Source organism: Colossoma macropomum, unplaced genomic scaffold, assembly GCF_904425465.1.
Source record: "Colossoma macropomum unplaced genomic scaffold, Colossoma_macropomum, whole genome shotgun sequence".
Classification (NCBI taxonomy): Eukaryota; Metazoa; Chordata; class Actinopteri; order Characiformes; family Serrasalmidae; genus Colossoma; species Colossoma macropomum.
Genome location: NW_023494804.1, coordinates 20,976,115 through 20,989,030, shown reverse-complemented (window position 1 = coordinate 20,989,030; position 12,916 = coordinate 20,976,115). Strand labels below are relative to the sequence as shown.

Below are 12,916 nucleotides of genomic sequence, written 5' to 3'. Positions count from 1 at the left end.
GAAAGGGAATGGGTTCTCACAGCAGAAAACTTGGCAGATTCCAGTGGCCTGTTTGGGGAAAAAGTGCCAAATGTAAAAGAGCAATTCAAATTATATCATAGATTATTTAAGTTGGGAAATTTATCCTACTAACACAGAGCCCATGAACTGGCAGTCTGGCACACTATATTCAGTATTACTCAAACCTGAAAAAAATGGATGTGCCGATCTTCTTGAAGAAGCTCAATTTATAGATCATTTTTGCCTTAAAATTAGAATCGAAGTAGATATTTTCCCCAAATCGTTCAGCCCTACTCAGAACAAACACAAGCCTGAAACAGGAAGCCATCGAGTTGTGGTCAGTTCAGGCTGACGTATGGGGCAGCTTACCTGCAGAGCTCTTCAGCTGAGTGCTCTGACTGGAAAGAACTTTCAATTGGGAAAGTGTAATCAATTCCTGCATCGCTTTCACGACAACACACACATACACACACACACACACACACACACACACACACACACACACATACACACACACATACACACACACACGGTGTTGTAATGTATCTAAAGGATCGCACAGGAGCTGTAAATGCATAATGTAATTGGTGACATCTAAAGAAAAATGAACTTAATTCAATTTCTAATCTACTGGGCCATGAAGACCAGTTACTTACAATAAAATAGCACTAAAGAAAAGTTAGTCAGAAACTTCAGCGTAGGTAGATGTACTTTTGTGTGTACACTAATGAACCAAAACATTCATTATGGGTGGGGGGATATGCTGGGAAATCCTGGGTCCAAGCATTTATGTGGATGTCAATTGGACACATGCCACTTTCCTTAAACATCTTTGCCGACCAGGTTCGCCTCTTCATGGCAGTGGTATTCTCCAATGGCACTGGCCTCTTTCAGCAGGATAATGTGCCTTGCCACACTGCACACATTGTTTGGGAATGGTTTGAGGAACATGAATTGCTCAGCATGTTACCAGGGCCTCCAAAATCCAGATTTTAATCCAATGGAACATCTGTGGGATCTGTACAAGTAAAGCAGCACACACCACTCTACCGTCTACATATACAAATTGTTGTGGTTGATGGAAAAACAGTAGATCCTGCTCTGAGTTGTCAACAGTAATGTAAAAACACATGTTGAGTTTGTAGAGTAGGACCATGTGTTTACAATATGTTGGCCTGGTTCTCTAATGTTCCACTTAGTTCAAGCTAAAATTAGTTGAGAGAAGTTAGCAGTGTGCAAGCAAACAAAATAACTGGTGTAAAAATAACCTTAAATGATACAAAATGATGCAGGTAGTCTTAGCTGTTTTTAGCCGGATTTTTGGGTGTAGTTTGTATTTTTGTCCTATAATTTCACACATTGCTCCCTTTTCCTCTGGGTGTTTTTGCTGCTGAAAGTCTTGAAATACATGTGTGGTGCTGCCAGTTTAGTTGTGATGGACTGTCTAACGACTTTACATTGGTTTGTTTGGTGTCAGTTTTTGATTAATCACTGAGTTTGTAAGGCATTACTTAAAAATATTGAGTGTTTCATTTGCATGATACTTCATTTTTGGGAAATGTTCACATAGTTTACACTTTACACAGAGAAAAGCAGCCAATTTTAAGCCTTTATGCTATTCATCAGTTACTTTAGCTAACATTTGTAGCCTAGTCACAGCGTAACATTGAAATTTTATTCCATTAGAGTGTAAAATAAGGCTTGAGCTTGATATTTATTGGTGCATTTCATGACGCTTCATTTGTGTTATAGCTGCGCTTTGTGCCGTCTCCTGTGTGGTTCTTCTCCTCCCGTGTGTTGTAGCCTTTAGATGGCTGTAGTAGTCTTCTGACTAAACAGATTAGAATATCTGTCCAATAAAATAAGATGCAGACTCTACACTGCCCTCTGGTGTGTAATTTGTTGCAGGTCTATCCTAATGTGAAGTCACTGTCTTTGTACTAGGTTTTTATTGTGCATTTTTTGGACTGATTGGGAGTGGCTAATGTTTTTTTTTCGTTTGCATTGTTTCATTGTTGAAACTATAGCATTTACTGATATTTTAAAGTAAAAGCTCAGTTTTTGACATTTTTCCAATTGCATTAAAACTATTGCTTAAATTAAATGATGCAGTTTTAAAAAACACCTGGCCCCACATGGTTCTGCAGGGTCCTGAAGACCACCATTAGTGCCACTTTTGCTCTTAGAAAAGAAAGCGAGAAAGAGATGGCACTCGAATAACATTCATTCATTCTCTATTTATTCTTTCACTGTCTGTCTTTATTGCTTCCTTACACCACTTTTCACTTGTCACCACAGAGAGCAAGATTGTGTGTGTGTGTGTGTGTGTGTGTGTGTGTGTGTGTGTGTGTGTGTGTGTGTGTGTGTGTGTGTGTGTGTGTGTGTGTGTGTAATTAAGATGCAGAGCTCCTCCTTGGCTGTTGAACACACTCGTACACATTCCAGCAGAGAGGCTTTATGACTGTGAACTGACTCCTATTAGAAACGCCTCATAAACTTTACTCTCTCTTACATACAGAAGCTCTCAAACGCTTGTCACAGCCAATAAGCACGCACACACAAAATGTGGCAATCTGACTATGAGGAAGTACTGAATAAATGTCTAAATATAAATTAATGAAAAAGTGTTTATTTGATTTTAAATTGCTGTTACATTGTGAATAAACAACAAAATAAATTGGCATAAGGTAATCGCTCAGACCAGAACCTCCAAAGCAACGTCAAATCCAGTCGCATTGGTTTCTGGGTACGTTTTGTCAGTGCCTTTTTTTTTCTTTTTTTTTCTTTACAGTTTCTTTGTAGCTCAGCCATGTGCAGCTATGGTAAAGTAGAGATGCATTAATATTTGATACCTGTTGCCACAAATAGCATCTATCCAGCAGAAATATACTGTGTCTCAATGACAACACATAACTGAGAGCGCAGTTTTAATGACTGATCTTCTGTTATTTTAAAAATTACTGACTGATGTGGAAAGTTTAGTTCCGTTGAATTGTTAAGAGTAGAGGGTAAAAACAGCATGGCTGGATTTTTGTGTCTGGGGCTTGAGCTTGATGCTTCTTGGTGCTTTTAGTGACGTTTCATTTGTGCTAAAGCTGCTCTTCGTACTAGTCGCTGTACCACCCACTTCTTCTCCAGTGTGTGTGGTAGCCTAAACAGATTAGAACTTCTGAACAAAATGTACAATGTGGGCTCTTCACTGGTGGAGAATACACTTCAGCTATCTCATGGTTCTTAAATTTGGCAGTATATAACATTACAGAAAATGTATATTGCTGGTCATAATTTCTGTCCATTTTTTTACTTTATGACAAATTCTTGCTTATACCTACAAACTGGTTTGTATTTTTTATTTATATTTTTTTTAACTATGTTTCTGTAAAACTTCTGTCCACCGCTGAACCCTCCTCTCAAAATAGATTCCCACAGCTGTGTGTAGCACTCATCAGATACTATCCTACTTCTTACGCTTTGTCAACAGAAACTCTTCTTTAAAGCCAAACTGCTAGGGCTTCTAATGAATGAGATTTAAGGGGGAATGAGTAATCACCATCAGCTCTGATTTCTAAAATATGTTTGTTCTTCTGCTTTCTCTGTGTGATATCTCACCTCGGACTGGATAGTAGAGTGATATAATCAAATGATCAGTAACCTAACGCTGATCTCTGAAAGATGAGCATGGCCCATGTTTGCAAAGATAACGGATAGAGAACTAGATAGGCTTAATTTACTTTTTAAACAGCTTGCCAAACAATATTAAGAAATAATTCTCTATAATGTTATTTTGTTATTTCTATTGTATTCGTGCTTTGCTGCTGTTAGACAAGCATACTTAAACAGTTAACCGGTACAGAGCAATAAGTAGCCATTATGCTACAGAGCAGATTTCCCACTGTCTCTTTCGTGGGTTTCCTAGATTGCAACATGCTGTATGTGGAAAATTCCTTTGTGAGGAAGTATTTTCCAGACAGCTTAAGTGTCCCAGTGGTTTGGACAAGTTGTCAAATTGTGACAATACAATCCTTCATGGTTTACCACAGCTATTTATGGCTTAATTCCAGAGCGCTAATGACTGAAAATGGGAGCAATATAATCACCAATCCCTTTATTTTTTTATTTATTTAGAAACAAGAAATTTTGTTTCTCATTTTTTTAGATATCACCCAGCCCTGACCTCCACCTTCTTTTTTGTCTTTGCCCATCGTTTTGTCTTCTCGACCATTTTCTTCCTTTACTCCTCTTACCTCTGAAACGGCCTCAATGCTCACTGTTAGAGCGAGGAGACTTTATTTGCTTGTGTTTGTTCCCATCAGCCTATATGGATACTGAGTGTCACTGAGCTGTTTGTACATGACATTCAAACAAACAAATCTGATACTCTAGCTGGCAAAATGTGAGCCCAGGTTAAAAGGAATAAATTCAGCTTTTTTATAAAGCACCAGTTATACAGCCCTGTCATGGAGAAGATAGATGAATCCAGTTTTATGTCTATATTCTGTTAAAGGTCACTTCCTCTCCAGGGAGGTGTGAGAGAATGACACTGATCTGATATTGTGCAGATCTGCTGTGGAGTATAGATCCAGGCCAGAGAAAGGTAAAGATGGCACTGTGGAAGAGATGTGGCACTGAACTCTGAAGGAGGGATACAGAGCACTGAACAGTCAGGTAGTGAATGGACAAGAATATATTAGAGGGATATTGTGTTCCTTCACCTTTCAGTGGCTCAGCAAAATCTGCCCTGATGTATGATGCAGAGAAGTCTTTCCGTAAGAATGCTGAGCTTTAGAATGATCTGAATATGGAAATGTGTTAATTTAGTGCTTTAACCCAGTGAAAGACTTCTTGGTTTCAATGAAAGGCCAGTGGTGCAGTCCACACACAGACACTGATAATGAAAGTTTGCGGGAGAATATTTTATCTCCCTCTTTAATGTGTACTCCTAACAATTACATTACCTGCTCATGGAGTTAACATTTTATGAATTCCCAAAGTTATGTATAATGTAATTTAATATAATATGAAAATATACAGTAAATTATAAGACTGTTTCAAAAGAGAGTTTGGCAATAATTTTACTTTTACACTGTTATAAATAAAAGGGCCACAAAGGCTTATTTGAGCAATGTTACTGAAGATCCATATTTGGTTCCCTATATAAGCATGTATGAAAAAGAGAAGTGTGAGTTTTAGGAACCTTTTTAAAGGTTTGAAGAAGGTTCAGATAATGTAAAGTTTCTGCCACTTAATCTGCTCTTTTCTTTTTAATAACATGATTTCTCAGTGCTGATTCTATTTGTAAAGGAAAGAAAGATTTTTTTTTTCTCACAAACAGCCTTTTTGAACAAGAAAGCAGAATGTCATACATCAATCTCATTCTGTCCTTTCTTTGATTAAACAAAACAAGCTTATACAGCTTATAAAATCAGTATCTTTTATACAGTGATGGTGGCACACAGAAAACCCTGCTTCTACACACTAAAATGTTTCATTGGGGACATTGGCAGCAGATTTAAAGACATTAAAGTGGTCATCCAGAGCCATTCACTAAAGTGGCATTTTTTCACCCTTTTTTTAAAAAATGGTGTGCTTATAATGTTAACATAGCCTTATTGCTCAGTTCTAATTCTTCACCTAAAACTGATCTTTTAAACTGTTTATTTGTGACGCACATTTGTCACTAGTATGAACACACCTCTAGACTGAAAGAACCCACATTTGCATATTATTTTATCATGTTAAAGCCATGACCCTCTGCCCACACTAGATCATGATCACATATGCAGTGAAGAGTGATGAATTTTGATCTAACCATTATCGTAACCTAACCATTATCATTAGAGTTGCATAGTCTGTTATGGAATTGATTTGAAATTTTTTGTGTAGAAAAACTCAGATCTGTGTTCTTATTTTTATGCAGAAAAGCAATAGGCCACTTGATGCCAAGCAAAATCTTCTCACCTATGGTAAAATCACTGTAACACATGGCCCAGAGTGGCTTATTTCTTTTATAAAACAGCAACAAAATATTATGTCAGAAAACACCAGGGTTTAAAATGTAACTTAATTTATTAATAATAATGGCATTAGACTGTTCTTCTGACAGTGTAGTTTGTTAAAAGTAGGCTATGGTTGCTAAGCAGAATTGAAACAGATGTGTTTGCATTGAGTATTTTACAATGGCTATTGAAGTGGCTCAGCCAGTCAGATTTTAGAACCAGTACTCTCTGCATAGAAACATATGAATGTCAGTATCAGTCTCTCGTGCGTGGTGAGGGAGGATGAGTCGTGTATGCCTCTGTATGAAGGGAGGGCAAGCAGGACCCCGCTGTAGAGCATAAAGGCCAGAGAGGGGAATGAGAGGCTGATTGAGAGATGCAGACAGTAGTTCAATAACTGAATGTCTGAAGAAGGACAGAGAGAAAGAAGAGAGGATGGACAGATGCATGGATGGATAGATGGATGGAGACAGGGTGCCAGGGCTCAGTGCCTGATTAAAAAAGGTTGTGGAGTGCCTGTCACCAAGCTGAAATTGATTTTCCACCTGTAAGGATGATACGCAGTGTACGCACACACTCTCACACAGACACACACACACACACACACATTCTCTGATTGGCAGTAGAGGCAGGCAGGTTAATGCAGCATCCTTGTGTTCGATGTTCTGTAATAGGTGGCTTAGTTTTGCTAGCCAGACTTCTGACTATTACTAGAGATTCTTGTCTTTTTGGCATGAGGACACACACACTGGACATTGAAGCCAAAACAGGGTACATGGTTTTTAAACCACTATTAAACTGTTGTTACAAATGCATAAAGATTTTCATTAACAAGATTATGTAGGTGTGTTTAAAAAACAAACTTTTTTTTTTTTAATTTACAGGCTTAATTTACTTCGTTGTGATCAACAAGCAGTACCCCTGTGATCATCTAAACATGTGGTGTGCATGCTGACTCCACAGCTTATTTTTTCTCTCTCCCAGCTAACTCATTGGCTGTTGCCTGAATAGCTTGTTCAGTTACATCGTGAACCATCTCACACTACACGACTTGCGAATATTTTAAGTAGTAAAAATCAAATATGTGTGAAAATATTAGAAGGCCTCAGATCACTCTGGAGCTCACACAGAATGCTATAGCTTGACTCGTTTCCCTCTTAAACAAACAGATCATCCGCAGTGTCAGTTGCTTACGACCAAGTTTGTGTAAAGAAGCAAGTTGGGGTTAAATCGGGCTAAAATCATGTAGTGCAGGCCCAGCTTAAGATGTGATGCCACAACTTTTTTCTAGTGGTGGTTAGCAATTAGCTTAATGGTGCAAAAGTGTGGATATCCAATCAAAATGTGCTTGGCAAGTCTTTTATATTTATATTATTTACTTGTCTGTGTTTACATAAACTGTAATTTACATGAACTGTAAATTCTTCATACATGCAAATGTACTTGGCCAATTTAATGATTGCTGTGTGCGCTGTGGAAGCGCTGCTCATGTAGATATTCGTTTAGGCTTCAAGGTGAACTTGATTGATTAAACTTTAATCAAGTGTTGAATACATTTTCCTCAGCTTTTGCCTTCTAAACACATGCATACCCTCACTTTCAAAGACGTAGAATGAATTGCAGAAGTCAGTGAAGGCAAAAAAGTTAAAAGTTGGTGAGATGGGAATGTGTGTGGCAGGGAGGCCAAGATTGTCCCTGAGTGCTTGTAAGTGAAAAAGCTTGTTTGTGTATTAGAATTACAAATATATCCAAAGATTAGCTGAAAGTAAGCATGGATTTGGTCAGTTTACTTACTAAAAACATTAAATCCAGTGGTTCTCAGTTCAAGCCATTGGGACCCCATATGCTGCACACTTATGTTTTACCTGCCCTAACATACTTCATCAGGTCATTACCAAACCCTTTTGAGGCGAGTTTGATTTGTTAGAATGGGAAAACTAAGTGAAATAGCAGTGTATGTGCAAAACCTTTTAGATGCCCATAATTAATGGATTTAGCTACTTTAAGGAGTGGTGGCTGATTTGCATAGTAAATGCTTAAGGCATAAACTCCAGGCTGTACATTTAAATTTTAATTTTGCAGCTGTCTAAAACTGAGGTGCTGAAACTTAAACAAAGGGTCAATAACTTGGTTTACAATTATGGAGTTTTTTCGCTGTCCATTTAACCATTTCCCTGAACATATTTTATGCAGCTCACTGGCCACAGAAGTCTAAGGGCACCATGTGCAGTGCAGAGCATCAGCTGGAGGGGTGTAAAATTCCCCACCATAATACTGTTAATGCTCAACTGAACACCTTTGAGATGAGCTAGAGCAGGAGTGTCTAATCTTATCCGCAAAGGGCCGGGGTGGCTGCAGGTTTTCATTCCAAAAAAGCTGAAGTACACCTGATTCTACTTATTTCATCAGTTGGTCTTAGTCTTCAAACATTTCATTAGGTGACCTCCTGCTTTGTTGAAGTGAAAACCTGCAGCCACACCGGCTCGCTGCGAATAAGATTGGACACGCATCCAACTTCAGTACCTGACATCACTAATGCTCTTGTGGCTGCACTAAATCCAATCCCAGTAAAACTCCACACAAGCATGAAACTGAAGCCCAAACCCAGCCAGCCTCTGCCACTTGGAGACCAATGTTCTAACATCTAGTTCCTAAAAGAGTAGAGGCCGTAACTGCAACAAATGGGTCACTTAATTCCTAATGCTCTTAATTTTGGAAGGATGTGTAGATGTCTGAATACTTTTTGAACCTGTGTGTGTGCTGTGTGTAGTGCTCCAGGACAGAAACTGCGAACCCCTTATCTTAAAGTCTTTCACCTCTTCTGTTCTCTCAGAGGTCCATCCGCTCATTCGGAAATGATGACCGTCACGTGATGGCCAAACACTCCACCATCTACCCGTCCTCCGAGGAGCTGGAGGCTGTACAGAGTCTTGTCTCCACTGTCGAGTGTGCCCTCAAACATGTCTCTGATTGGCTGGACCAGTCCCAAGGCGGCCAGCCGAACCCAACCAGCACCCAAGAGGAGGAGGCGGAGGCCAGCGCTGACGAATCAGCAGAAGGAAGCACCAAGTGAGTGAATTGCAGCAACGGCTGGGAGTTACCTAAATATAACTTAAGTTACCTAAATTATAATTTATTTTTCACACTGAAATTATTTTAAGGGGCTGTTGACCAAAATGACAGTCCTGGAGTTCAGAATGATCCATATACTCTTGTGTCAGTATTGCAGTATAACCAAAATGATTACTGAAGTCAGTAACATTACACATAGGGTCAGTTTCCCAGTCCCAGATTAAGCCTTAGGCTAGACTAAAAAGACTGGGCTTAATCCATGTTTTGGGGAATAGACTGATTGTGCAGAGCAGAACGTGCTTGTATTTGTGCAGACTTGATTTAGGGATTTGTGACAGATTCAGGTTTTAGTAATTGTGTTACATTTTATTTTATTATGTTAGTTTTATTATGTAAACAAAAATGGCATTTTTCATAGGCATTATGGAATAATAAGTTTTAAGATTAATAACTCAGGAGTTTAAGGGGCTAAGATTAATAACTATGCAAATATTTTTATTCTATTATTGCATGTATAATTTCTTTCTCTCTCCCCCTCCCCCTTTCTTTCTTTGTTTCAGTGAAGGCAGTAGCAGCAGCAGTAGTGCTGACGGAGGCAGAGTTCTGTGTGGAGTGGTGCGGATTGGCCTGGTGGCTAAAGGGCTGCTAATAAAAGACGATATGGATCTGGAGCTGGTGCTCATGTGCAGAGAGAAACCCACACAGACGCTGCTGAGCACTGTCTGTGACAACTTACCCCAGCAGATTGAGGTACAGAGACCACAAACATAACTCTTGCCTCATATAAAGATTGAACTGAAATAACCCTTATTAAACCTAGCATCTCATTGGTGATCCATTCAGAGTCTTTGTCTTTGACCCCTTTTAGCTCATTAAAGTCTATATGAAAGACGCTCCATGCTGTCTTTATTGTTGGATGCCCTGTTATAGGTTCTGAGTGAATGAGTACATACGTTCATAATGCGATTCACATCATTTTTTTTTTCATTGACCATAAAGGGTTAAAAAGAACTTATATCTTGGCTTCCTTACAAAGTGGCATGAAGTACATGTAGCTGTGTTTTGGTTTTTAATAAGGCTAAATTGGGCATTCTTATATTGGGCAGTCCTAGTACACGTAGAGTGTGATGAATATGTAAAGGGTTTAAAGTGTGTTTAGGACTTGCAGGTGCTGCTGAGGGGGCAACAGCACAGAGACTAACTCCCCCAGTTTATTTATATTCATTGTGTGTAATTAATCTAAGCCTGCCAGCCAGGGTCTTCCTTAATTAGACACCTAGTCAATGTGTGCTAGGACAGCGGAAGGGCACGCCTAGTTGATGCTTCCCCACACACATACCATATATATATATATATATGTGTGTGTGTGTGTGTGTGTGTGTTCTGTGTGTATATATATATATATATATATATATATATATATACATACACACACACACACACTCACATACTGTGTGTATATATATGTATATACACATAAATACATACATACATACATACATACACTAAGCATGCATAGTACACTACCCACAAACTCCAGACAGAGATCCCATTAATGTGAGTCCGTTGCTGGTAGGTCAGGTCATAATGTAATAGATCAGCTTTTAATGGAGCAGCAGACTCTTCACTTTACTGCAAGAAGACTCCAGTGTTATCTGTCTGAACATCTCTGACTTTCTGTCTGTCTGTCTGTCCTTCCTTTTTTCTTTCCTTGTTTCATTCCTGTCTCTCTTGTTCTCTGTCTTTTTTCCTTTGTTCTCCCCATTGCTCTCTTTTCTCTTTCTTCTGTCTCTCCCTCATTTTCTCTCTTTTTCTCCTCTTTCCCTCTCTCTCTCAAATTCTCCTTCCTTTCTTTCCTTCTTTCTTTCTTTTTCTTTCTTTCTTTCTTTCTTTCTTTCTTTCTTTCTCTCTCTTTTACTGTCTTCCATGTCTTTCTCTCTTCCACACCTTTCTCTTTTTTTCTCTTCCCTGTCTTTTTTCTTTCCTCTCTCTTCCCTCTCTCTCTTTTTTCTCTTTTCCATGTCTCTCTCAATTTTTCTGCCATGAATCTGTTTCTCTCTTCTCCCTCTCTCTCTTCTCTTCTTTTGTCTCTCTCTCTCTCTATGACTGTAAGAATTACAGAATTGCCAAAGCATTAAAACAAGGACAACATGAACATATAATAACAATATATGAAATAATAACAATAAAAACAACAACACTATTGGCTATATTTAAAAAAGATTATAAAAAATTGTCCTCCTAATCATTATAATAATAAATTTGGAAACTAATATATTTGTGTAGTGTTGGTCATTTGGGCAGGGGTCAGAAAGATAGGGGTATGGAGAGTATAAGGAGTGTTACTGTCTCTCAGGCAGTGACATGTTTACTTATTTAGCAGTGAGGGGGCTGTGTGCCCCTCTCCGAGAATGATTACTAATTTTTCAGTTTGTGTATATTTTTCATATATTTGGGCAAGTCTTTCTAAATTGTTTTTTCTCTCTTCTCTCCCTCTCTCTCTCTCTCGCTCGCTCTCTCTCTCTCCTGTCAGTCAAAGCATTAGTGAATAAGAAGCTGTACATCCTCTGTATGCATAGAGGCGAGAATGAGACGCTATGTGTCTTGCTTGTCATTACTGCCTTTCACACAGCCTGATACACACACAGTAGATCAGTGGTGGGGGAGGAGTAATTGAATTCTTTCGTTTACATGAAAAGAGCGGCAGAGATTGGAGGTGTGTGTGTGGCTGGAATTAATAGAATGGATTATAGTGCAATCTAACACTGAGCCTGCACGCCACACTATATTATATTAAATCAAACCTTAACACTCTCCACGCCTCCTCATAAGCTGCTCTGTGTATGCATTGTGAGTATGGACCATTACCTAGAAGCCACTGGCTGATTCTGAGTTTTTAGCCTTGATGCTAGAATGTAATAATGTTATATTGAAATTTAATAGCATTAAATGAACTATGTGTTTAAGTCATGCTAGCCGTCCACGTCACTTGCATCTGAATACAACAAACTGCACCACTTTTTACATGGCCGTTAAAGCTAAAAGAGCCAAGATGCCTCAGAAAGAAATCACATTTTTGGGAGCACCTAAAATGATTTGTAAAATTTTAAAAATAGTTCTGAATTGTGCAAAATTATTAAATGATGGTGAAATTTAAGATTTCATGATTAATGATTTTCTAAAGAATCTTAATTGAATTAAAGTCCTGTGAATTTAGCCTCAAAAACTATTCCACCTAGTGTTTTGATGCTCAGTGTGTCCCTGAACCGCCTACTTCAGCCGAAAGGGTCCATTTGACCGACATGTTAATGACCAACTCCAAACTGCTGTTTTTGTGAAACGTGTGCGGTAGGCAATTTAACTGTACTAATATCAGCAAACATGCAGAGATATCAAAAACTGTTGAATAACAGAATAGCTTTGAATAGCTATTCAAAATGTGATCATTTTTAATTTAGTGACTACATCTTGCTCCAAAAGGCTCACTATTGCCATGGCATGAGTAACGGCTTGCAAAAGGGTTTACTGCCAGACTGATAAACAGTGCACAGAAATGAGTAAACATAGACATGCGGACTGCTAATCAGATTGTAACTGGCAAAATACTGACTATCTTAAGGCATTTTTTTCTCTGCACATTCAAAAACAAGAACAGATTCGGCAGGAAATAATAAAAGAAGTTCATTTAGCACCTACTTAACAGATGACTAAAATAGTCAACATTAAAACGTCTTTAAAAGGAACTGCTAAATGCTAATAATGTTAGAATAGCTAGATAACATCAACTTAGCAAACTCTTCACAAAGTGATAATTTTAAAAATGTCAGTCAACATACTGATCTAGTTGA

At 38.4% G+C, this 12,916-nt stretch overlaps 1 protein-coding gene across 6 annotated transcripts in view; it reads left to right on the top strand.

Moving 5' to 3' along the window:
- The window catches only part of LOC118824930 (spermatid perinuclear RNA binding protein), a 117,381-nt gene that overhangs the window by 72,531 nt on the left and 31,934 nt on the right, over window positions 1–12,916 (top strand). For all 6 annotated transcript variants that reach the window (XM_036595398.1, XM_036595401.1, XM_036595399.1 and 3 more), the window contains 2 exons: window positions 8,830–9,065; window positions 9,629–9,818. In XM_036595398.1, the coding sequence (XP_036451291.1) occupies window positions 8,830–9,065; window positions 9,629–9,818 (426 nt within the window). The remainder of the gene's footprint in view (window positions 1–8,829; window positions 9,066–9,628; window positions 9,819–12,916) is intronic.